General features: G+C 45.3%; 1 protein-coding gene across 1 annotated transcript in view; it reads left to right on the top strand.

Annotated features, from left to right (window-relative positions):
• LOC119584383 (myosin-VIIa-like) overlaps nucleotides 1-24,306 on the top strand; it is a 45,010-nt gene extending 20,704 nt beyond the window's left edge. The window contains 34 exon segments of the mRNA XM_037932960.1: nucleotides 71-192; nucleotides 4,901-5,157; nucleotides 5,611-5,776; nucleotides 6,108-6,197; nucleotides 6,200-6,234; nucleotides 6,733-6,917; nucleotides 7,366-7,576; nucleotides 8,332-8,467; nucleotides 8,878-8,979; nucleotides 9,427-9,569; nucleotides 10,084-10,239; nucleotides 10,577-10,767; nucleotides 11,057-11,231; nucleotides 11,460-11,678; nucleotides 11,940-12,140; nucleotides 12,424-12,633; nucleotides 12,948-13,124; nucleotides 14,397-14,596; nucleotides 15,360-15,606; nucleotides 15,905-16,078; nucleotides 16,417-16,602; nucleotides 16,850-17,175; nucleotides 17,990-18,294; nucleotides 18,749-18,939; nucleotides 19,734-19,852; nucleotides 20,017-20,275; nucleotides 20,705-20,842; nucleotides 21,217-21,372; nucleotides 21,767-21,995; nucleotides 22,162-22,290; nucleotides 22,482-22,578; nucleotides 22,788-22,885; nucleotides 23,227-23,396; nucleotides 24,036-24,306. Coding sequence (XP_037788888.1) covers nucleotides 71-192; nucleotides 4,901-5,157; nucleotides 5,611-5,776; nucleotides 6,108-6,197; nucleotides 6,200-6,234; nucleotides 6,733-6,917; nucleotides 7,366-7,576; nucleotides 8,332-8,467; nucleotides 8,878-8,979; nucleotides 9,427-9,569; nucleotides 10,084-10,239; nucleotides 10,577-10,767; nucleotides 11,057-11,231; nucleotides 11,460-11,678; nucleotides 11,940-12,140; nucleotides 12,424-12,633; nucleotides 12,948-13,124; nucleotides 14,397-14,596; nucleotides 15,360-15,606; nucleotides 15,905-16,078; nucleotides 16,417-16,602; nucleotides 16,850-17,175; nucleotides 17,990-18,294; nucleotides 18,749-18,939; nucleotides 19,734-19,852; nucleotides 20,017-20,275; nucleotides 20,705-20,842; nucleotides 21,217-21,372; nucleotides 21,767-21,995; nucleotides 22,162-22,290; nucleotides 22,482-22,578; nucleotides 22,788-22,885; nucleotides 23,227-23,396; nucleotides 24,036-24,242 — 6,007 coding nt within the window. The 3' untranslated portion in view covers nucleotides 24,243-24,306.
• Nucleotides 24,307-25,711: the final 1,405 nt, after the last annotated feature.

Consider the following 25,711-nt stretch of genomic DNA (forward strand, 5'->3'; position numbering starts at 1 on the left):
CCCCACCCACCCCAACCCACCCCTACACCCCACCCACACTTCCCCCCCAATTCCACCCCCACCCCCACAGCGGAGAATCGGGAGCCGGCAAGACGGAGAGCACGAAACTAATCCTGCAGTACCTGGCAGCCATTTCCGGAAAGCATTCGTGGATCGAACAGCAGATCCTGGAGGCCAATCCTATTCTCGAAGGTGAGTGGATAGGAAAGCGTGATGATGGCGGGAGGAGGGAGGGAGTGAGGGATGGCGGCGGGGAGGGAAGAAGGGAGAGAGGGATGGGTGGAGGGAAAGAGGAGGAAGATGGGAAGTAAGAGATAAAGGAAGGAGATGGAGGGATAAGGGAGAGATTGAGTGATGAAGGATGGAAAAAAAGGGAGAGAATGAACGATGAAAAATGGAAGAGGGGAGAAAACGAGGGATGAAAGGTTGAAGGAAGGGAAGGGAGGGAGAAGGTAAATGAGAGGTGGAAGAAGGGAGAGAATAAATGAAGAGGGGAAAGAGAGGGATGGAGTAAAGGATGAGAAGTGGCAGAAAGAGATGAAAGACAAAAGAAAGGAAGGAGTGAAAATTGAATGTAGGAAGAAATGAGGGAATAAGTGAAAGATGGAAGAAAAGAGAGAATAAAGGACGAAGCGAGAAAGGGAGCGAGCGATAGGAGGTGACAGAAGGGAGAGGAATGAATGGTGAACGGGGAAAAAATAAGAATGAATGATGAAAAGCAGAAGAGAGAAAGTGAATGATAAAAGAAGGAAGAATGGAGAGAGTGGGTGACGAAAGATGGAAGAAGGAAGATAATGAAGAGGACGAATGATGAAGCTGGGGAGAACTGAGAGAAGGGATAGATAGCTAATCCTATCCTGGATGGCGTAGAAATAGGATAAGTTGACGAAACACGCAAGAATGGAGAGAAGAAAGAGAATTAACGATGATGCTAGGAACAAAGGAATAAATGACCAAAAACTGAATGAGATAGACAAGGAGCAAAAAAATATATGATATTATTATAAGAATGATATTAATGAATCGAATAACACCTTTTGAAAATAAAGCAAATAAAAAGAATAAATTTACGATAGACGATGCACAGAAAAACATTCATCATAGATACATCGAAGTAACAATAAAAATAGTATTAAAATCATGACCTAAGTATAAGGTATACAAGGTGTTTGGTAACAGTGTCACATTAATTCTGCTGACAGTGTAGCCAATTCTTGCCTTTTGACTGATTATTTGGCGTGAAATACCACACGAATTGATTAATATTGATAATATTGATTAATATTGATTATAATATTGATTAATTATTTTCTAACAAATAAAAATGTCACTGTAGTTTAGATGAAACAAAAAAAAAATTGTTTGGTATGTAACTAAACGTGTGGATTAATTAGACAAAATGAACAGATATGTGAATAATTTTTACTAAAAATTGTGTGAAGATGTATTGTTACTTAAAAAGATAGTAATAATGCTGTGTGATTCGGGGCCTGCTTTCGGTTTGGTTCACGCATGATTAGATCGATTACATTTGGTATTAAAGTTTGATTGCTGGCAGACAGACCTTCATTTCCTCCCTCTCTCTCTCTTCTCTCTCTCTTCTCTCTCTCTCTCTCTCTCCTCTCTCTCTTCTCTCTCTCTCCCTCCCTCGTCTTCTCTCTCTCCTCTTGTCTTTTCCCTCTCCCTCTCCCTTTTCCTCTTTCCTCTCCTCTCTCTCTTTTTTTTTTTTTCTCTCCTCCCTCTCTCCCCCCCCCCCCCCCCCCCCTGCCTCCCCCTCTCTCTCTTCTCTCTTCCTATCAGATAGATAAGATAACAAAGTCTAATCGAGATATGATGTAATTCTGTTATCAGCGATTGTGCCGCAATCCTGGGATTAGAATGTTAGAAGAAGGCTGACAATAATTAGCCAGAGTCAACTTAGAAGGAATGTGGTCAAGACAGTGATAAGTTGATAGGTAATAGATGGGAGGAAATCTGTAAATAGATTGATAAGAGGATGCATGGATAGGATACGTAGGCAAAATGTAGATATATAGGAAGATACTGTAAAGGTAGAAATTGATATATAAATATAAAAAAATATTTAAATATAAATAAAGTGATATATATATATATATATATATATATATATATAATATATATTATATATATATATTCATGTATGTATGAATGCATATATGTATATATAGAATAAATATGCATGAATAGTTATATAGCTACACAGATAAATGAAAATTGGAAAAGATAATGTTAAAAATGACCGAAGAAATTAACTCACCTCTTATTATCCATCTAAAACCCACACTCTCCCTCCTCATTTCCCCCCCACCCACCCACCCCCCTAACCCCCTACACCCACCCATCCCCCCCATCCCCACCCTATTTCCCACCCACACCCCACCATCCACACTCCCACCCACACCCAACCCACCCCACCACCCAACCCACCTCACCCCGACACCCACCCACCCCAACCCACCCCTACACTCATCCCTACACCCCATCCCTACACCCCCCACCCCAACCCATTCCTTACACCCCATTCCCTACACCCCCACCCACCCCAACCCAACGCCACTAATCCCACCCACCATTTCCCCACCAATTCACCCCATCCAGCCCCACACGGGAGAATCGGGAGCGGCAAGACGGGAGAGACGGAAACTAATCCTGAGCGAAGTACGGCAGCCATTTGCGGAAAGATATCGGGGATGAAAGAGAGGACTGGATGGCGGAATCCTATTCGCGGAGGTGAGGATTAGGAAAGCGTGATGATGGCGGGAGGAGGGAGGGAGTGAGGGATGGCGGCGGGGAGGGAAGAAGGGAGAGAGGGATGGGTGGAGGGAAAGAGGAGGAAGATGGGAAGTAAGAGATAAAGGAAGGAGATGGAGGGATAAGGGAGAGATTGAGTGATGAAGGATGGAAAAAAGGGAGAGAATGAACGATGAAAAATGGAAGAGGGGAGAAAACGAGGGATGAAAGGTTGAAGGAAGGGAGGGAGAAGGTGATGAGAGGTGGAAGAAGGGAGAGAATAAATGATGAAGAGTGAAAGAGAGGGATGGAGTGAGAGATGAGAAGTGGCAGAAAGAGATGAAAGATAAAAGAAAGGAAGGAGTGAAAATTGATTGTAGGAAGAAATGAGGGAATAAGTGAAAGATGGAAGAAAAGAGAGAATAAAGGACGAAGCAAGAAAGGGAGCGAGCGATAGGAGGTGACAGAAGGGAGAGGAATGAATGGTGAACGGGGAAAAAAATAAAGAATGAATGATGAAAAGCAGAAGAGAGAAAGTGAATGATAAAAGAAGGAAGAATGGAGAGAGTGGGTGACGAAAGATGTAAGAAGGGAGATAATGAAGAGGACGAATGATGAAGCTGGGGAGAACTGAGAGAAGGGATAGATAGCTAATCCTATCCTGGATGGCGTAGAAATAGGATAAGTTGACGAAACACGCAAGAATGGAGAGAAGAAAGAGAATTAACGATGATGCTAGGAACAAAGGAATAAATGACCAAGAACCTGAAATGAGATGAGAAAAGGAGCAAAAAAATATATGATAATTATTATAAAGAATGATATTAATGAATCGAATAACACCTTTTGAAAATAAAGCAAATAAAAAGATAAATTTACGATAGACGATGCACAGAAAAACATTCATCATAGATACATCGAAGTAACAATAAAAATAGTATTAAAATCATGACCTAAGTATAAGGTATACAAGGTATTTGGTAACAGTGTCACATTAATTCTGCTGACAGTGTAGCCAGTTCTTGCCTTTTGACTGATTATTTGGCGTGAAATACCACACCAATTGATTAATATTGATAATATTGATTAATATTGATTAATTATTTTCTAACAAATAAAAATGTCACTGTAGTTTAGATGAAACAAAAAAAAAATTTTCTGGTATGTAACTAAACGTGTGGATTAATTAGACAAAATGAACAGATATGTGAATAATTTTTACTAAAAATTGTGTGAAGATGTATTGTTACTTAAAAAGATAGTAATAATGCTGTGTGATTCGGGGCCTGCTTTCGGTTTGGTTCACGCGATGATTAGATTCCAGATTACAGTTTGGTATTAAAGTTTGATTGCTGGCAGAACAGAACCTTCATTTCCTCCCTCTCTCTCTCTCTCTCTCTCTCTCTCTCTCTCTCTCTCTCTCTCTCTCTCTCTCTCTCTCTCTCTCTCCCTCTCTCTCTCTCTCTCTCTCTCTCTCTCTCTCTCTCTCTCTCTCTCTCTCTCTCTCTCTCTCTCTCTCTCTCTCTCTCTCTCTGAATCTACCGATCTACGCATCTATCTATCTCTCCATATAGCCATCTATGTATCAGTCTATCTAATTATCTGTGTAACTATATCTGTCTATCTTCGAGTCAGTCAGTCATTATGATATTGCATTTCTTTCTAAGAATTTTCGTGAAGATAACAGATAAGCGGCGCCGAGGTAACCTTGCGTTTCACCTGTTCTTTCTTTTATTTCTTGGCGTTATTTCGTGAGATTCGTGTTTGTTTTAACAGTTTTTGATTTCGGATTTTTTTTCCGAAGATTCAGTCCTCTAGCTTCGTTAGTTTTAGTTTGTGATCATTTTACGGTTTTTCTCTTTTTCTAAATGGATATGTACATATAATATACGTATATACTGCACATCTCTCTTTCTCTTTCTTTCTTGCTTAGTTACTTTCTCTCTCTCTCTCTCTCTCTCCCTCTCTCTCTCTCTCCCTCTCTCCTCTCTCTCTCTCTCTCTCTCTCTCTCTCTCTCTCTCTCTCTCTCTCTCTCTCTCTCTCTCTCTCTCTCTCTCTCTCTCTCTCTCTCTCTCTCTCTCCCTTCTCTCTCGCCCTTTCCTTTATTCCACGAACGAATTCCTTGATCTCCATCCCCCCCCCCCCCAGCCTTCGGCAACGCCAAGACCATCCGCAACGACAACTCGTCCCGCTTCGGCAAGTACATCGACATCCACTTCACGAAGGACGGCGTGATCGAGGGCGCCTCCATCGAGCAGTACCTCCTGGAGAAGTCGCGGCTGGTGTCGCAGGGCACGGACGAGAGGAACTACCACATCTTCTACTGCATGCTGGCCGGGATGACGCGGGAGGAGAAGCAGAAGCTGGAGCTCGGGGACGCCTCGCAGTACAAGTATCTGACGGGGGTGAGTGAAGGGGCAGGAGGAGGGAAGGGGTTGGGGGGAAGGGTTAGGGGGACGGGGAAGGGAGGGAGAGGGAGACGGGAGGGGAGGGGAAGAGAGAGGAGGGGAGGAGAGAGGAGGGGGAGGAGGAGAAAGAGGAGGAGGAGGAGAAGAAGAAGGAGGAGGAGGAGGAGGAGTGGAGGGGAGGGGATGGAAAGGGATAGGGAAGGGGTAGGGAGGAGGGAGGGAGGAGGGAGAGAGGAGGGAGCAGAGCAGAGGAGGGAGGGAGGGAGCAGTTAGAGTAAGGGAAGGACAAAGAACATGTCCAGAATGATCAGACGGGAAAGAATCATGTGTATGTCACTCTACTCACACTACATCGACCTTCCCAACACCCACGAACAGACACACCCACAGGCAGATACAGCCCACCAACCCCTCCATCAACCCATCCACTTAATCCCCCCTCCCCCCCAGGGCGGCAGCATCACGTGCGAGGGCCGCGACGACGCCCGCGAGTTCGCCGACATCCGCTCCGCCATGAAGGTCCTCATGTTCAGCGACTCCGAGGTGTGGGAGATCACCAAGGTCCTCGCCGCCATCCTGCACATGGGCAACGTCAAGTTCAAGGGCAAGGTCATAGGTAAGGTCTTGAGGGTCGTGGGGGTCGCAGGGTCGGCTGTGCAAGGGCCGGAGCTAAGGTCACGAGAGTAGGAGATGAACGCATTAACAAGGATATAGTTTTGCAAGGAATAACAACAGCTGGTAATAAGATATGAAATGCTACTTTTCACGGCAAACCCCCGCATGCCTCTATGAAAGAATAAGTAAAATATGTAATAAAGTAAAAACATAAATACAGATCATAATAGAGATACAAATGTATATATATAACAAGAGCCACACTTATAATAATAAAGACCACAACACTGGTGACCGCAGTAGCGACGGCAATAACCCCACGCCCTTTGCAGACAACCTGGACGCCTCCGAGATCCCCGACACGACGTCGCTGGTCCGCGTGGCGCGCTTCCTCGGCCTCGACCCGCGCGCCATGAAGGAGGCCCCACCAGGACCATCTTCGCGCAGGGAGAGACCGTGGTACGTGGCCACGGCTGCGGGAAAGAAACATATACCGTCGTTTCGTTTTTTTTTTTTTTTTTTCTTCTTCTTTTTCATTTTATTTCTTCTTATTTTCTCTTTTTCTTGTCTTTTCTTTTTTTTCTTTTTCTTTTCTTTTCTTTTCTTTTCTTTTCTTTTCTTTTCTTTCTTTTCTTTCTTCTTCTTTTTGTTCTTCTTCTTCTTCTTCTTCTTCTTTTATAAACTTTGTCACTTTTGTTTGGCTTTGGAAGAGGGAATGTCTTGTTGCAAACTAGGTACATATTTCCGCCAAAGTATATAGAGTATGATCTTGATAAACGAAATTAATTACCAAACAGCTGCTCATTTAAAACCATACAAGTGATATTTTCAAATTAAAGAAAGAAAGAAGAAATCGACTCCTTTGCCCTCCTTGACAAAGCCAGGCAAAACCTCCTTTTAGACATATAAGATGAAATCCCAATAAACGAAACACCCGTCACGAACCCCCTGCCGCAGGTGTCGCACCTGAGCCACAGCCAGGCCACGGACGTCCGCGACGCGTTCGTGAAGGGCATCTACGGCCGCCTCTTCATCTGGATCGTGTCCAAGGTGAACGCGGCCATCTACAAGAAGGCCGCCTCCTACAGGACGTCCATTGGCGTCCTCGATATCTTCGGTTTCGAGAACTTCAAGTCCAATAGGTAATAAAGGGGTCATGTGCGTGTGGTTTGTCATATCATTACACACACACACACACACACACACACACACACACACACACACACACACACACACACACACACACACACACACACACACACACACACACACACACACACACACACACACACACACACACACATGTATGTATGTATGTGTGTGTATGAACATTCTTATGTACGTACGCCTGTAGACACTATGGTAATAGTTTTGCAATAGCAAAGTTAAAAGTAAATGTTATAACGATAAAAATGTTATAATGAAAATTATAATAGGATCTGTTCCTTTCAAAAAAGGAAATAAAATAGATAAATAACAGAACCCCCTCCCACCTTACACACCTACAAACCCACCCATCTATCACCAAAAACTGCCAATTCTCATACTGACCTCTTCCCCCCCACCCCCCCCACCCCTCCGCCCTTGCAGCTTCGAACAGTTCTGCATCAACTACGCGAACGAGAACCTGCAGCAGTTCTTCGTGCAGCACATCTTCAAGCTGGAACAGGAGGAATACAACGCGGAAAACATCAACTGGCAACACATTGAGTTCGTGGACAACCAGGACACGCTCGACCTCATTGCCATCAAGCAGCTCAATATCATGGCTCTGGTGGACGAGGAGTCGAAGTTCCCCAAGGTAAGGGAAGGGAAGAGAGGGATAGAGATGGAGATAAATGAGGAGATAGGTGGGATAGATATGAATGAATGTGGAGATAGGTGGCTCAGTGCCATGGCTCTGGTGGACGAGGAGTCGAAGTTCCCGAAGGTAATGGGAAAGAAAGGAAGGAATAAATGGAGAGATGGAGAGATAAGTGTGTGAATAAATGAGATAAGTGAGATAGGGTGATAGAATGAATAGATATCCATAATTACATATTCATTATTCAGAGTAAGCACGTAGGTGCATTGGTTAAAAGATGGATAGAAATGAAGTTTGGTTTTGTCTTCAGTTTGTGTGTAATTGTATGATTTAGGCTTGAATAATTATTATCGCTTGATTTGTTATCATCGCTTGATTTGTCATTTCCAAAAAATAACAATCTGTCGTGCGTTTCATGTGTACTAATGTCGAGTTTTTATTTTCAAAACGTCTTTGAGCCTTATACCGAAAACAATGTTCAATACTTTACAATACTGAATCCAGTTAATCTAAAGACCTCTTCCTCTTTCCCTTCTCTTCCCTCCATCGTTTTCCTTTACTTCCGCTTTTCCTCTTTTGCTTTTCCCTTCCTTCTCTTCCCCTCTCTTCTTACTCCCATCCCCTTGTCTTCTCTCCATTTTTTTCTCTTCCCTTTCACTTCTCCTGCCCTTCCCCCCTTCTTCTCCGCCCCTTCCCCCCTTCTTCTCCGCCCCCTCCCCCCTTCTTCTCCGCCCGCTCCCCTCCCCCCGCAGGGCACAGACCAAACCATGCTCCAGAAACTGCACAAGCAGCACTCGCACCACAAGCAGTACCTCAAGCCCAAGTCCGATCTCAACGCCTCCTTCGGCATCAACCACTTCGCCGGCGTCGTCTTCTACGATACGAGAGGTGAGAGGGCAGAGAGGGAAGGGGAGGAGAGGGAAGAGGGAAAAGGCAGGAGAGGGAAGACGGGAGGGGGGGGGAGGGAAGAGGGAAAAGGGGGGAGAGGGAAGTGGGAAGAGAGGGAGGAAAGGGAGTAGGAAGGAGGTGAGAGTGAAGAGAAAGGAGGAGAGGGAGAGGGAAGGGGGGAGGGATAGGGAGAGGGAGGAAATGGAAGGAGCAGAGAGAAAAGATGAAGAACGAGGTGAGGGGAGGAGATGCGAGGGAGGAATGGGACGGGGGCGAGGGGAGGAAGTGGAAGGGAAGGGAGTGAGAGGGAAGGAAGCGAGAGGGAAGAGAGAGAGGAAGTGAGACAAGCCACAGAAATATTCGAGTTCCACACGAATGAAAACTGACGCCGACCTTTTTTTTCCCCAAAGGCTTCCTGGACAAAAACCGAGACACATTCAGTGCTGACCTTCTGCAGCTGATTCATCACACAAGCAACAAGTTCTTGCAACATCTCTTCGTGGAGGACATCGGTAAGTGCATCATTTATAAGCATCATTTTGTTGTTGTTGTTTATTGGCGACTTTGTTGCTATATTGCTATGTTGTTAAAATAATGTAGTTCTCGAATGTGTTTTTGATAAAGATTTATCCACAATAGAATATATTTATATATGACTTTCATGTGCATTGTTTATTCACTAAATCTTTTGTATATATACAATAAACCAGTCTTGACTAAAAAAAAATATACTTGAACACCATTAACGTTTCGCATAGCATTTATGTAAAAAGAAGAAGAAAAGGAGAAAAAACATATTACATACAAACCCAAAAACGAAAATTTCCTCCCCAAAGAAAACACAACTAAGAATCAACCCAAATCCAAAATCTGCAATAACCATGATTATAATAAGCCCCAAACCTTCAAAAATATTTACGTTCATCTATTTTAACACCATCCCCCCCCCCCCCCTTCAGGCATGGGCTCCGAGACCCGCAAGCGAGCGCCCACACTGTCAGCCCAGTTCAAAAAGTCCTTGGATTCGCTGATGAAGACGCTGCTCTCGTGTCAGCCCTTCTTCATCAGGTGCATTAAGCCCAACGAATTCAAGAAGCCCATGGTGAGTCGACGGGATGGCGGGTGGGCGGGAATGACGGACGGGTGGGCGGGTGGGCGGGAATGACGGACGGGTGGGCGGGTTGGGAGGGATACAGAGGAAGGGAGTGTGTGTGAATGCGTGGGGGAGGGAGAGAGGGAAGAGATGAGAGAGGAGAGAGAGAGAGAGAAAGAAAAGAGGAGAGAGAGAGGAGAGAGAGAGGAGAGGGGAGAGAGAGAGAGAGGAGAGGAGGAGAGAGAGGAGAGAGAGGAGGAGAGAGAGAGAGAGGGAGAGAGAGAGGGAGGAGGGTGTGAGTGAGAGAGGGAGGGAGAGAGAGAGAGAGAGAGAGAGAGAGAGAGAGAGAGGAGAGAGAAGAGAGAGAGGAGAGAGAGAGAGAGAGAGAGAGACGGGAGAGATAGAGAGAGAGAGAAAGAGAGAGACAGACAGACAGACAGACAGACAGATAGATAGTAAGTGTACGAGAAAAAGAGAGACAGAGCTTCAATCAGGACCTGCTATCACCCCCCTTTCCCCGCAGCTGTTCGACCGCGAGCTGTGCTGCCGCCAGCTGCGTTACTCGGGCATGATGGAGACCATCCGGATCCGAAGGGCCGGCTACCCGATCCGGCACACGTTCAGGGAGTTCGTGGAGAGATACCGGTTCCTCATTACCGGATGCCCGCCCGCGCACAAGGTGGGAAATGAGGGGAATGAGAGAGAGACGTGGAGGGAGGTGGTGACTCCTCATTTTGCACGCATACATTGCAAAAGGAAGTTTTTTGAGATGGCAGTCAAACTTATTCTGTGAATATTTTTTTTTTCTGTCAACACGGTAGTCGTCCATTCATGCTAATTATTCAGTAATCTGAATCATTTGTTACCTAATACACTGCAATCATGGAAAGCAGGATGAGAGAAGCAGATATAAAAAATGTATATATGTGTGTATATATATTAGTAGTAGTAGTATAAGGACCATAATCTCCAGTAATCATCATCAGCCTCTGTCCCCATCTGTCTCATCTTCCCAGGTCGACTGCCGCGCCGCCACCTCCAAGATCTGCCAGCAGGTGTTGGGCAGGGCGGACTACCAGCTGGGGCACACGAAGGTCTTCCTCAAGGACGCCCACGACCTGTTCCTCGAGCAGGAGAGGGATCGAGTCCTCACCAAGAAGATTACTATCCTACAGCGCTGCGTCAGGGGGTGGTACTACAGGAGGAGGTAAGGATGAGGCAGGGGAGAGGCAGGGAGAAGGAGAGGGAAGGGGAAAAGGAGGGAGGGGAGAGGGAGAGGGAGGGAAGGAAATCGGGAGAGAGAGAAGAGAGAGAGAGAGAGAGAGAGAGAGAGAGAGAGAGAGAGAGAGAGAGAGAGAGAGAGAGAGAGAGAGAGAGAGAGAGAGAGAGAGAGAGAAATGAAAGAAAAAGAAAGAGAACAAGATCGAGCGAGAGCACGAAAACAATAATAACCCCCCACCATAACCCCCCTCTCATTTCCCCCTCTCTTCCCCCAGATTCCAGAAGATGCGCGAGAGTGCCATCATCATCCAGAAGCACTACCGCACGTTCGCGCAGAAACGCCGCTACCAGCACATGCGCGTCGGGTACATGCGGCTGCAGGCGCTCATCCGCTCCCGGGTCGTGTCGCACCGCTTCAGGCACCTCAGAGGGCACATCGTGTCGTTGCAGGTCAGTGGGCGGGGGGGGAAGGGTTGCCAGCTGGTGTGTGGGCGGGAGGGAAGGGCGGGCCAGCTGGTGTGTGGGCGGGAGGGAAGGGCGGGATTCATGCGTGTTTTAGGGAGTTGGTTTTGTGGATGACAAGTAAGGGGGGTACAGTGTTTGGATATATTTATGCACCAAGAGATATATTTGGCCACACACATACGCCCTAGCACACAAAATATACTGTTCCTCCAGGCCCGATGCCGCGGCTACCTGGTGCGCCGCGAGTTCCACCGCAAGCTGTGGGCCGTCACGAAAATCCAGGCGCAAGTCCGCGGCCTCATCGCGCGCAGGCAGTACCGCAAGCTCAAACTCCGCGTGGAAGCCGCCCGTCTCAAAGAGGAGGAGGAGAGAGCCCTGAGGAAGCAGATGGACAAGAGGAAAGCCAAGGAGATCGCCGAGAAGAAGTACAAGGTCGGATCTCGTGTGGACTTTTTTCTGCTTTTTGAATGTTGTGTCTTTGGCGCAAAGAGACAGCGCTCACCCTGATGGGATGCGCGCTGTATTCGAGACATTTTAATATCTGTTACGTATTTTCTTTATCATGTTTTTTCGATTCAAATCTTTACAACATTCGCTAATTTTGAACATGCCAATCTCACACACGCCGAAGGAGACCTGTAACTAACCACCTCTTTTTCTTTCTCTTCTTCTCCTCCCTCTTTCTGGCCGCAGGAGCGAATGCTGGAGATGGAGCTGGCCGAGGAGCAGAGAGACCGAGAGGAGCGCGAGATGATGGACCGGAAGCGAGCGCAGCTGCGGGAGGCCGAGAGGCAGCGGGACGAGCCGGTGGACGACTCGAAGCTGGTGGAGCAGATGTTCGACTTCCTGCCCGACTCGGCCTCGGAGGCGCAGGCCCCCCCGGCGGCCTTCAAGGTGCTCCTCGCCCTTTCGCCTTCTCTCTCCGGGGATGGGTTGGGATGTAAAGCCATCTTATTGTCCATTTTTATGTCATTTGTTCACTTCATTTTAATCGCTCGGCGACAAATAATTAAGTTAACAATTCCCATTAAATTCATTAAGCTAAAAATCCCTCCCACCAAAAAGCACCCAATATATATTCTACCTTCGTTATCTTCACAGTCCCCGCCCCTTCCCCTAACGACGCACCCAGTTCTTCCCCGGCTTCCCTGACCACCCCTCCCCGTCCCTCCCGCAGGACCTCCCGGCGGCCGGCAAGGGCACGGTGTCCGGCGACGACATCATCACGGCCATCCCTCGCCCCTCGGGAGACCAGGACGAGGACCTGTCGGAGTACAAGTTCCAGAAGTACGCCGCCACCTACTTCCAGGGCAACGTCAACCACCAGTACTCGCGCAAGCAGCTGAAGCAGCCGCTCCTGCAGTTGCAGACGCAGGGTGACCAGCTGGTGAGGCGGCAGGGTTTTTGGGGCGGACGTTTCTTGGAGAAAGATTTTTATGAATATAGTTTTCCCTTTTGGTGTGAATTTCTTAAAGGTATTTTATTTTATTTACAGATTTATAAGCTATTTTTATAATTGGGAGGAATTTGATATCAACTTAGATCAGCTGAGGGACATTTGATGTACAATTGGGTTGCTTTCTTGTCAGAGTACAATGTGTGTGTGTGTGTGCGTGCGTGCGTGCGTGTGTGCGTGCGTGCGTACGTGCGTGCGTGCGCGTTTATCAGTGTATCCGTATCTAACTCCCCCTCCCCCCCCAGGCCGCCCTCGCCCTCTGGATCACCATCCTGCGGTTCATGGGCGACATGGCGGAGCCCAAGTACCACATGATGGACCGCGACAACACGTCCGTCATGTCCAAGGTGTCGGCGACGCTCGGCAGGAACTTCATCAAGAGCAAGGAGTTCCAGGAGGCGCAGCTCATGGGCATGGATCCAGTGAGTCATGTGCGGACTTGGGTTTTTTGTTCGTGTTCAGATTAAGCACAGAAAGGCCTCTGTGTATATGCTTATATTATGTGTATAAGTTTATATATATATATATATATATATATATATATATATATATATATATATATATATATATATATATATATATATATATGTATATATATTGTTGCATGTTTGTACTTCAGCATGTTCCATTTTTACTTACCATGTGAATAATAATCCTGTTAACACATCCGTCTTTTTTAGGACTATAAATATCCCATCCACTTGCTTCAGTTGCAGATAAATCCCGCTCTAATATATTAATCAAACACAAAACACTGCAGTGGAATTACTATTAGGACTGGAATGTTGATCGGTTTTATTTATTTTCTTTTTTTTCGTGTATGGCCTAATTAACCAGGGACTAATTAACACTAAGTTCCGGGGAAATGATCGAAAGTGTGGCAAGTTATGATGACGATAATTGTGATCCTTTTTGGTGGCTGTAGTGATATGTTGCTACTGTTTGATACTGTTAATAATAACAGTAGAATTGATGATAAAAATTTTGTGTTAATGGTATAAAAGAAAGATTATAATATCCATAATAACGATAACAATAATGATACTAATATCAGTAATGACAATGACAATATCGACAATACTGCCGTTACTAATGATAATAACCATGTTAATAACAATAATACCGCAATCAATAACTATGCCTGCATTAAAACTACCCAATTAAGAACTTTAACGACCGCTAAGCTCATCCACGCTCAGTCCCTCCCTGCTAATTAACCCCCAACCCCTGGCCTTCGCCCCCAAAACCTCCCTTTAACACCCCTTCCGAAATACAAGCCTTCAGCCCACCACAGCCCCCGACCGCACTGCAGTTGATCCCAACCCTCTCCTCCTCCTTTTCCTCCTCCTCCTCCTCCTCCTCCTTTTCCTCCTCCTCCTCCTCTTCCTCCTCCTCCTCCTTTTCCTCCTCCTCCTCCTCCTCCTCCTCCTCCTCCCCTCCTCCTCCTCCTCCTCCTCCTCCTCTCCTCTCCTTCTCCTTCTCCTTAGCTTCAACCCCATCACAAAAAATATCCCCAATCGCCTCCCTCCTTTCTCCCCTACAAAAAATAACCTTGCGCCCCCCCCCCCCCCAGCCCACTCTTGGCCCCATTAACCCGTCCCCCGCCGCCCCCCGCCCCCCGCCCTCCGCAAGGCCCGCCGGCGTCGGTCCCACAGCCTTTGCCTAAACTCACACAGGTCCTGTACATGTCACAGAAGAACCGCAGCATCCGCCACAAGCTGGTCTCGCTCACCCTCAAGAGGAAGAACAAGCTCGGGGACGACGTGAGGCGGAGGCTGCAGGAGGACGAGTACACGGCCGAGAGCTACTCCTCGTGGCTGGACTCGAGGCCGACCTCCAACCTCGAGAAGCTGCACTTCATCATCGGCCACGGCATCCTCAGGGCCGAGCTCAGGTGCGTCACTTTATTTCCTTCTTTCCTCTGCTTCTTCCGCTTCTGACTTCTTCTTTTTTTTTTGCTGCGTCTTCTTCTTCGTCTTTTACTTCTGCTCCTTCTACTTATTATTCTCCTCCTCTTCTTTCTTTTTCGTTTTCTTCCTCTTCTTCCTAGATTTTTCTCCATATTAGGATTGCTTGCGTTATGATTATTTTTTCATCAGTTTTTCAAGATTTTTCATTTTCTTTTACGTGCAACTTTATTTTATTTTATTTGTTTATTTTTTTATTCCTGCTTCATCTCCTTCATTTTTACTTTTTTATATACATGTATTTATATCATGCTGCTATAGTTCATTACCGCGGACGTAGAGAAGATGCCTCCTCCACATTCGTCAAAGTGGCTTCAGCATTTCGTTCTGCGATAGGAAACCTTTGTTGCAATTACATATTTCTGATTAATACTGAATTACACATTTCTATTTGATACTGAACTCCAGCGACATATTTCGCGTTCATTCACACTCGTATCTCCTGTACTTCCGTCCCAGTGGATTCAAATTCATGTTTTTAGATATTACACCTTAGTCAGAATTTCATATTTCTCATTATCACTGAACGCTAACTACACATTTTGGATTGAGGATTACTCATTCCCACTCGCATCTCCCTCACATCAACATTCGCGTTCTTCGATATGAGTCAGAATTACATATTTCTAATATTCATTGACTGCCAACTACACGTTTTGCATTCACCCCGCCCTCCTGTCCTCCCGCCAGAGACGAGATCTACTGCCAGATCTGCAAACAGCTGAGCAACAATCCTTCTAAATCCTCCCACGCCCGAGGATGGATCCTGCTGTCCCTGTGCGTGGGATGCTTCGCGCCCTCCGAGGACTTCGTCAAGTACCTGCTGTCGTTCATCCGCGAGGGCCCCCCCGGCTACGCCCCCTACTGCGAGGAGAGACTCAAGAGGACCTTCGCCAACGGCACCAGGAACCAGCCGCCCAGCTGGCTCGAGCTGCAGGTGCGCGCCGGGGCTGGACTGAAGGGCCTTCTCGGGCGCTTCTGATGTTGCTGTGTTTTAGTGCTTTATATGTATATATTTTCTAAGATTCTCTCTCTCTCTCTCTGCCTATCCATCACACACACACACACACACACACACACACACACACACACACACACACACACACACACACACACACACACACACACACACCTACACACGTACATACAAATATGTATGTACCTATCTCACCCCTCTCTCTCTATCCATCCATCCATCTCTAACGCCATGATTTCCTCGCGCCCCCCTCCCGCAGGCGACCAAGTCCAAGAAGCCCCTGATGCTGCCCATCACCTTCATGGACGGCAACACCAAGACGCTGTACGCCGACTCGGCCACCACGGCGCGCGAGCTCTGCAACCAGCTGTCGGACAAGATCTCGCTCAGGGACCAGTTCGGCTTCTCGCTCTACATCGCGCTCTTCGATAAGGTAGGCTGGAGTGTGTGTGTGTGTGTGTGTGTGTGTGTGTGTGTGTGTGTGTGTGTGTGTGTGTGTGTGTGATTTAGATATGCACACTTGTGTGTTTATAAGTATACGGGATCATCATACTTCATACTTCAACTGTTTTCCTGAGAGGGAGATCACTCATACAAACCTGCATTTCACAAGACCAGCCCATACCTGCTTTCCTCAGTTCCGTTCGCGTGCCGTATTTCCCATTCCTCATCACCATCATACCCATAACTCATACCTTTAAAAGCTCGTCCATTTCGCCATCGCCACCGTCTTCACCATCGCCCCTAACCCCCCTCCCCCTCCTCCTGCAGGTGTCGTCCCTGGGCAGCGGCGGTGACCACGTGATGGACGCCATCAGCCAGTGCGAGCAGTACGCGAAGGAGCAGGGCGCGCAGGAGAGGAACGCCCCCTGGAGGCTCTTCTTCAGGAAGGAGATCTTCGCCCCATGGCACGACCCCACCGAGGACCCCGTCGCCACCAACCTCATCTACCAGCAGGTGAGCAGCTCCTTTCGAACGTCCTTGGCAGGAGTAAAAGCGTTTCATTTGAATATCTTCTGCGAGATAATGGGATTATTATTCTGATATCATTACAGTATGGGTGATTGATTGATAGAATCATACATTTGAATTTGTTTTTTTACACTGGAATTATAACTTTGCCCAAAATGAACAATCACGAAATAAGCAACGCCAAACCGTGGAACAACTCACAACCATGTCCCCCCCTCCCCCCTCCCCACAGGTGGTCCGCGGCGTGAAGTTCGGCGAGTACCGCTGCGACAAGGACGAGGACCTGGCCATGATCGCGGCGCAGCAGTACTACATCGAGAGCGGCAACGACCTCAACACCGACCGCCTCTTCAACAACCTGCCCAGCTACATCCCGGACTACTGCGTCTCCTCGGGCGACAAGGCCATCGACCGCTGGGCCGGCCTCGTCGTCGCCGCCTTCAGGAAGAGCTACTACGTCAAGGAGCGCGTCCAGCCCCTCAGGGTCAAGGAGGACGTCGTGAGCTACGCCAAGTTCAAGTGGCCGCTGCTCTTCTCCAGGTTCTACGAGGCCTTCAGGTGAGTCCCTGGGGGTTAGGAACGCGGGGAGTGGACGGAGGCCGAGAAGAAACGAAGAAGGGAGGAGGGATGGAAAGATAAGAGAGGAGGAGGGAAGAGAGGGAAAGCAGGGGTAGCAGTAGGGGGAAAGAAGCAGAAGGGCGGAAGGACAGAGTTGAAGAAGAAGGATGGTTATAACCCGGCCTCGGTGAAGAAAGGGATCGAAGAAAAGGGAGAGAGCGAGGAGAGGTAAAGGAGGGAAGAAGACAGTAGCTTATGAGTTGGTGAGGAACCGGATAGACGAAGAAGAAAGGGATGAAAAGGAGGAGGGGGAGTGGGAGGAAAAGGAGGGTAGTAAGGGGAGGTTAGAGGTGAGAGATAGCAAGAGAAGGGGACACGTAGGAGATTGAAAGAAGAGAAAGAAGAGGTAGAAAGAAAAGGTAGTGGTGAAGAAGGGGAGGGGGAGGAGAAAGGGGAAATAGCTGAGGGAGTGAGTGAGAAAAGAGATGCATATGGTCGTGAATCACAGCCACGGGAGTCGGCCAAAACCACTTATAACTTGCGGGTTGCCATGAATACCTCACTCATTCCTCGTCTTAGAACTATCACAACAGCAATAGACCAAACCATCAGTAAAAAAGTCACTCATTGTTCTTCTAAAAAAAAAAATAAATAAAATAAACAAATAAATCCATCCTCTTTTCGAAACAAACAACGTCTATGAAAGTCACTCATTCTTCTTCTCAAACCGAATAAATGAATATATAAAATGAGATTAAGAAAGCCTCACTCCACCCCCTGGAAGACCCCTAACCCCCCCCCTTCTCCCCCACAGATACTCCGGCCCCAACCTGCCCAAGAACGACGTGATCATCGCCGTGAACTGGACGGGCGTGTACGTGGTGGACGACCAGGAGCAGGTCCTCCTCGAGCTCTCCTTCCCCGAGATCACCACCGTCTCCTGCAGCAAGACGCAGAAGGTGTACACGCAGACGTTCACGCTGTCCACCGTCCGGGGCGAGGAGTTCACGTTCCAGTCGCCCAACAGCGAGGACATCCGGGACCTCGTCGTGTACTTCCTCGAGGGCCTGAAGAAGAGGTCCAAGTTCGTCATCGCGCTGCAGGACTACAAGGCGCCGGGTGAGACGCGGCCTCCGTGACTCCTCTTCGCTTGGGGATCACTCGTTCTCGTTTTAGGGTTGTTTATTGATTTGTTTAGGTATTTATTATTATTATTGTTATTATTATTATTATTATTATTATTATTATTATTATTATTATTATTATTATTATTATTATTATTATTATTATAATTGTTATTATTATATATTTTTATATTTATTTTGTTTTGTTTTGTTTTGTTTTAAGTAGCGATTCGTTTTTTTTTTTATTTATCCTCTTTCCTTCTCAGGGCCGAAATATTGCCCTCTGAATAACCAATTGAATAATCATTAAAGTCAACCGACTATGCAGTAAACAAAACAAAACAAAAAACATTACAAACACAAAAATGTTTTAATAAAAATCAACGAAGTTTCTAAATGAAATTACTAATGAAATCTCACCTCCCTCCCTCCCTCCCCCCCTCCTGCAGGCGAGAACTCCTCCTTCCTGACGTTCAGCAAGGGCGACCTGATCCTGCTGGAGGAGGACTCGTCCGGGGAGACCGTGATGAACGCGGGCTGGTGCGTGGGGCGCTGCGAGCGGACGGCCGAGCGCGGCGACTTCCCGGCCGAGACGGTCTACGTGCTGCCCGCCGTCACCAAACCGCCGCTGGACATCCTGGTGCGGGTTCTCTCTTGTCGCTTTCTGTCTCTCTTTCTTTCTCTTTTAGTTTCGTTCTTTTCTTTTTTTCTTTCTTTCGTTCTTTCTTTTCTTTTTTTTTTTTATGTTTTTTTTCGTTCTTTTTTTTTTTCTTTTCTTCGTTTTTTTTTTCTTTTCTTTTCTTTTTTATATATTTTTTTTTTTCGTTTTTTTCTTTTTTTTTTCTTTTCGTTCTTTTTTCTTTTCTTTCTTTTTTAGTTTTTTTTCGTTCTTTTCTTTCTTTCTTTTTTATTTCGTTCTTTATTTATTTATTTCGTTCTTTCTTTTTTCTTTTGTTGGTTCTTTATTTATTTCGTTCGTTCGTTTTTAGTTTATTATTTCTTCCTATCTATTCTTTCTTTCCTTTTTCTTTCGTTCTTTCTTTCCTTTCCCTTTTCTTTCGTTCTTTCTTTCTTTGTGGGATTTTTTTGGATTTGTTTGTTATTCGGATTTTCTTCTCGGGGGGACTATTTTATTGTCACGGGATTGATTCCTTTTTTTTAAGGGTGGCTGTAGTACGGAGGTTATTATTAGTTGACTTTTATTTCAATGATTTCTTGATTTTTTTTCTTGCGTGTTTCTCTTCTGTGTTCTAGGTAATCAAATAGAACGATGGATTGGTACAGAATATATAATTTGTTTTATTTATTTTATTTATTTATTTATTTTATTTATTTATTTACTTATTTTTTTTATTTATTTTTATTTATTTATTTTATTTATTTTTTTGAGCCTCCTATTCTAAATGCACTAACCCTCTCCCCTCTCTGCCCCAGGCTCTGTTCACCGCCGAGGGAGCGGAGCACGGCCGGAAACTGTTCACTCCGCAGGTGAACGGCTCGGACACCCACGAGAAGCCACACACGCTGGAGGAGTACGCGCTGGACCACTTCAGGTATGGTGGAGGGGCTCGGGGATGAGGCTGGGTTGTCGGCGGTGCGTTTTCTGAGTAATTTCTGTTATTATCCGTTATTGTTTGATACTGATAGATTGATAGATAGACGTAAAGAGGTTGCCACGTAGATGCGGATATAAAACCGTTTTGTTTTTTCTAAACAGACCGCCACCGAAACGTACTGTATCGCGCGCCATCACGCTAACGTCTGCGCGGCGGCCGTCGAGCGAGTGCCTGTGGAAGTACTCGCGCGACCCCATCAAGCAGCCTCTGCTCAAGAAGCTGCTGCACAAGGAGGAGCTCGCTCAAGAGGCCGTCTACGCCTTCAACGCTATCCTCAAGTACATGGGCGACCTCCCCTCCAGGAGGAACCGCCAGGGCAACGACCTCACCGACCAGATCTTCGACGGCCCGCTCAAGCATGTGAGTTCGACCGGCAGCAGGGTCCGCGGGGCTTTGAAGGCCGCGGAAGGGTTCAGGGAAGGTCCTAAAACGTACTAGGAGAGTCCAGTAGGTCCTGAACGGGCGCTATAGACTTCTAGAATGTACTTACGAGGTTTTAGACGAATGCTAATTGATTGTAGGATATCCTTGAGGTGATGAGTTCTACGAGTTTTAAAACATTTCAGGAGCTAGGATGTTTTTTTTTCTTTCTTTCTTTTTGTTTTTCTTATCTTGCAGGTTGCAAGAATTTCTTAGCAGAAATGAGAAGACCAAGATGCTATTTTAAAAAGTCATAAGAGTTTCTAGGATGAAGTTTAAAAAAAAAGACAAAATGACAACTATTCTACTGATGATTTTTTCGCATGTTCCACAAATCACCACAAAGCGTTTTCTCGCCGCCCACCACAGGAGATCCTGCGAGACGAGATCTACTGCCAAGTGATGAAACAGCTGACAGACAACAGGAACAGAATCAGCGAGGAGCGAGGATGGGAGCTCATGTGGCTGGCGACGGGGCTCTTCGCGTGCTCGCAGAACCTCATCAAGGTTTGCATTTTATTCTGTGAATTCCGTTTGTCAGTTTATTTATTAATTTTTTTCTTTGTTATTGTTGTTATTTTGGGGGAGAGTCGGGGGTCATTGGTTTTGCGGGAAGTTTGCATGTAGGTGCGTTCGAGTTGGAGAGGCAAAGAGGAAGCTAAAGTGGAATGTGTGTATACGTATGCATTTTGGATATCATTCATATAAGAGAAATAAGAATATCAAAGTAAAATCTAAATAATTAGTCATTTCTCGGACGCTCAGCAACCACCTAACCAAACCACACGTAGTACAAGACCAGCATCCTCTCTTTTCTTTCTCCTCTGATTCCCACCACTTTCATCAGCCTTCCTTCACTCTCCTCTTTGTATCCCTACCAGGAGCTGACCCAGTTCTTGCGGACGCGACGCCATCCCATCGCCCAGGACTCCCTCCACCGGCTGCAGAAGACGCTGAAGCAGGGGCAGAGGAAGTACCCGCCGCACCAGGTGGAGGTCGAGGCCATCCATCACAAGACCACGCAGATCTTCCATAAGGTGAGACGTTTGTTGGTTTAGTTTCGTAACGTTTATTAACTTTCTTTGATGTGGATATTTTAGACTTCTCTATGTTTTTCGAGCATTTATTTCCCGTTTTAGCCCGAAATTACTCGTATCAGACCAGGACTAAAGATTAATTCGAATTCTCATCGCCTCCCTCCACTTCCCTCGTTTCTCCTGTCTCCCCTCTTCCGCCTTTCATTTCCACCTCCGTCTTCCCCCACCGTCCCTTGTTTCCCTTTTCCTTCATCCTTTCTCTACTTGCCTCGTATCTCCCTCTCCCCGACCGCGCCCACTCCCTTCTCACCCTATTCTCCCTCTCTCTTTCTCTCTCTCCCTCCTTCCACTTTCCATCTCCCCCATCCCCTTCCCCCCCCCTCTTCCCCCGCAGGTCTACTTCCCCGACGACACTGACGAGGCCTTCGAGGTGGACTCCTCGACGCGCGCCAAGGACTTCTGCGCCTCCATCGCCCACCGCCTCAACCTCAAGAGCTCCGAAGGCTTCTCGCTCTTCGTCAAGATCGCCGACAAGGTGATCTCCGTGCCCGAGGGAGACTTCTTCTTCGACTTCGTGCGCCACCTCACCGACTGGATCAAGAAGGCGCGGCCCTCCAGGGACGGTGAGGGACCCTTTTATTCCCTTTTGATCTCTTGTTTTCTCGCTCAGGGACGTTCAGAGCCATTGTTATTTTTTAAAAAATACTCCAGGATTTTCTTTTTTCTAGGAAGTTTACATTTTCTGTCTCTTCTTCTTTTTCATGGACGATCCGCTCTCTCCTCCCGCAGGCACGACGCCGCACTTCACGTACCAGGTGTTCTTCATGAAGAAGCTGTGGACGAACACGGTGCCCGGGAAGGACCGCAACGCCGACATCATCTTCCACTTCCACCAGGAGCTTCCCAAACTCCTTAGAGGCAAGTTATTGTTTTTTTTTTAATCATATTTGTTTTTCTGTGTCGGTATCTGATTGTTAATCACATTTTCTTTCTCTGGAACTTCTCTTCACTCAATATCTCAATATTTTTCCATTTATTTATCGACTCGTTCATTAATCATTCATTAACCATTCATTTACTTGTTTATTCATTCATCCTTTTCTCACCAGGTTATCACAGATGCACGAAGGACGAAGCGGCCCGACTCGCGGCGCTTGTCTACCGAGTGCGCTTCGGCGAGAGCAAGCAGGAACTCGCCCACATCCCGTAAGACTTCCTTTATTTATTCTCGTGTTATTCGTGTTCATATTTGCAACGATATTATTGTTAACGTTTTTATTTTTGTTATTTAGTGAAGCCTAGTTTCGCTGGGGGGGAATAATTATTATATTTTCTGTATTTAAGAGTGGGGGTAGCGATTAGTTTTTGTCATCATCGTTATTATTGTCACCAATACTGTTACCATCTCACCGCAGAACAATGCTGAGGGACCTGATTCCCGCCGACCTGGCCAAAGCCCAGAGCACCAACGAGTGGAAGCGCGTCATCGTACAGCATTACAACAATGACGCAGGTACAGGGGCGGCTGAGTGCCTGTTCCAGGGGCTCCGTTTTTGTTACTTGCTGAATCTTTATTCCTTTTAGACTTAATTGGTTTTATGGTGGTTATCGATTGTAAGTTTATGATTTATGAAAATTATACGTTGTATTTATTTGTGCGTTATATTAAATGGGTTGGTTCCAACAGTCGTTTAGTTTTACATATTGCGATAAGTAGGTGATTCATTTTTTTGGTGGATTTTTAAATATTGGTCCAAACTCACCATCCCCCTCCCCCTCCGCCCCATCGACCATCTCCCCAACGTCCCCCTAAACCTCACTAACCCCCCGCCCCCTCTCCCTCCACGCCCCCAGGCATGAGCCCCGAGGAAGCCAAGATCGCGTTCCTGAAGGTGATCTACCGCTGGCCCACCTTCGGCTCGGCCTTCTTCGAGGTCAAGCAGACGACGGACCCCAACTACCCCGAGCACCTCCTCATCGCCATCAACAAGCAGGGCGTCTCGCTCATACATCCTGTTTCGAAGGTGGGGGTTTTACTGTTTTTTTTTTTTTTTTTTTTTTTTTTTTTTTTTTTTTTTTAGGGTTTGTCATGATTTTTTTTTTTGGTGGTGGTGGTGTATTAGGTTGTTTTTCTTTATTATTGCAGGTTGGGCATTCAAGTTGATTAATGGTTAATGGTTGTAACAAATGGTTATAAATGTGCCAGACGTCAAAGGTCATATAACACTATGGTAGAGTATTGTGGTGAAATAGGTAAAAATGAGTTAACTAGTAGAATAAGTGGACAGAAGAAGGGATGAAGAAGAGAAGGAAGAGGAAAGGAGGAGGAGAAAAGACGTTGCAAAATTAGTTGATGCGAGGCCTGAGGTTCAAGGCAGGGGTGGGCCTCAGCCTCCGTCTCCTAGTTGATTTTGCCTTTTAAGGGAAAGTGTGAAAGGAGGAGATGAATTGAAAACTCACATAGGTAGACAGAGATGGAATAAAATAATAATAATAATAATAATAATAATAATAATAATAATAATAATAATAATGATAATAATGATAATAATAAAAATAATAATAAAGGTAGTAAGGTTCTCTCCCCTTTACAAGTTATCCACATTCTGAAAGCAGATGCTCCTTGTACATGCCTTCACCCCCGCCCTCCGTGTCCCCCGCAGGAAATCCTCGTGACCAACCCGTTCACCAGAATCAGCAACTGGTCCTCGGGCAACACGTACTTCCACATGACCATCGGCAACCTGGTGCGGGGCTCCAAGCTGCTGTGCGAGACCTCCCTAGGCTACAAGATGGACGACCTACTGACGTCATACATCTCCCTTATGTTGACCAATATGAATAAACAAAAGACTCTCAGGCTCAAATAGGACATGGGGAGAGTTAGGATAATTAATTATTAGGGTTGATGTTAATTTTTTTTTTTTTTTCAAAGAAAAATATGAATACCTTTTAAATTGTACGAAAGTTGATATTTTTTATTTCAATTTATCCCTGTAGCAATTAACCAAGAAAAGAAGTATTATTGGGTTTGGTCATATATGCATACATGCATTGTGTTTATATATGCACACCCATAGGCATACATACTTGTATAAGAAAACTTGATTTTCTACTTTCAAAAAAAGGCTTCCAGATTTTAAAGTCTAGTGAAAAAACTTTATTCCTGCCATTACACTTTTCTCTTGTGCAATGTACAACTTTTCTTCCACATTTAGTATGCAAAATTCGAATAAAGGTATTTTTTAGAAAATGCAGCAGTGGTAGTATTTGCAAATAAAAATACTTAGTGTCTGATAAGAAAAAATACCACACGTTTTAACCTGTATACTATTGTGATCTTTTATTGTGAAATTGTTAACACTATTTTTCTGTATCTATAGAGGATGGGAGGTCTTGATCTATTTTTTTTCTGCTCCGTAAGTAAAAGTCTAAATCTTTCATAAAGATAAAATACAATGCAGTTTGCTCAGAAACAGATTAGGAAATAGATTCTCCAAAGGCATATTAAGAATATTTGGCAATACCTCTCTTGCGAAAAGTGATTATGTACTGTTTCTGCTTGACTATCTGCTCTCCCCAAGTAGCTTTAATTTCTTTGAATTATTACATCACACACACACACACACACACACACACACACACACACACACACACACACACACACACACACACACACACACACACATATATATATATATATATATATATATATATATATATATATATATATACATATACTATATAATAATATATATATATATATATATATATATATATATATATATATATATATATATATATGTATGTATGTATGTATGTATGTATGTATGTATGTATGTATTAAAGAATGTCACTCACTCGAAGGATTGTGCTAAAAAATCATAAGGTACTTGTAACAAACAAGACTAAAAAAAATATATATGTATTAGGTAATCGTTTCCCTATTAGTACTCGTAAGCAGATTTAGTCACTGAGAGCTGGACTGAGAGAGAGAGAGACTTGGCTCACACAAATGAGGTTTTTCAAATCATAAATTTCTGATTGTTCTTTAGGTAACATTTAAGGTTTATTTTTATTTGCTAAGTAAATATATATATAACATATACATATATAAATATGGTTAGCTATATATTATAGTTTATTCTGATCAAAGGCACAATTAAGCATTTTAGATTTTTTCTTGTTTGTAGCCTAATAAAATGTATTGATTTCCAACATGGGTATATTATTTTTTTTCTTTTTTTTCATATCAAACTATTATCTTTGTTATAATTGTACACTGGAAATTTTACAATTCCAATTTGGCAAAGATGGTTTTTGTAACGAGTTTACAGAT

The sequence above is a fragment of the Penaeus monodon genome, chromosome 18, assembly GCF_015228065.2.
Source record: "Penaeus monodon isolate SGIC_2016 chromosome 18, NSTDA_Pmon_1, whole genome shotgun sequence".
NCBI lineage: Eukaryota > Metazoa > Arthropoda > Malacostraca > Decapoda > Penaeidae > Penaeus > Penaeus monodon.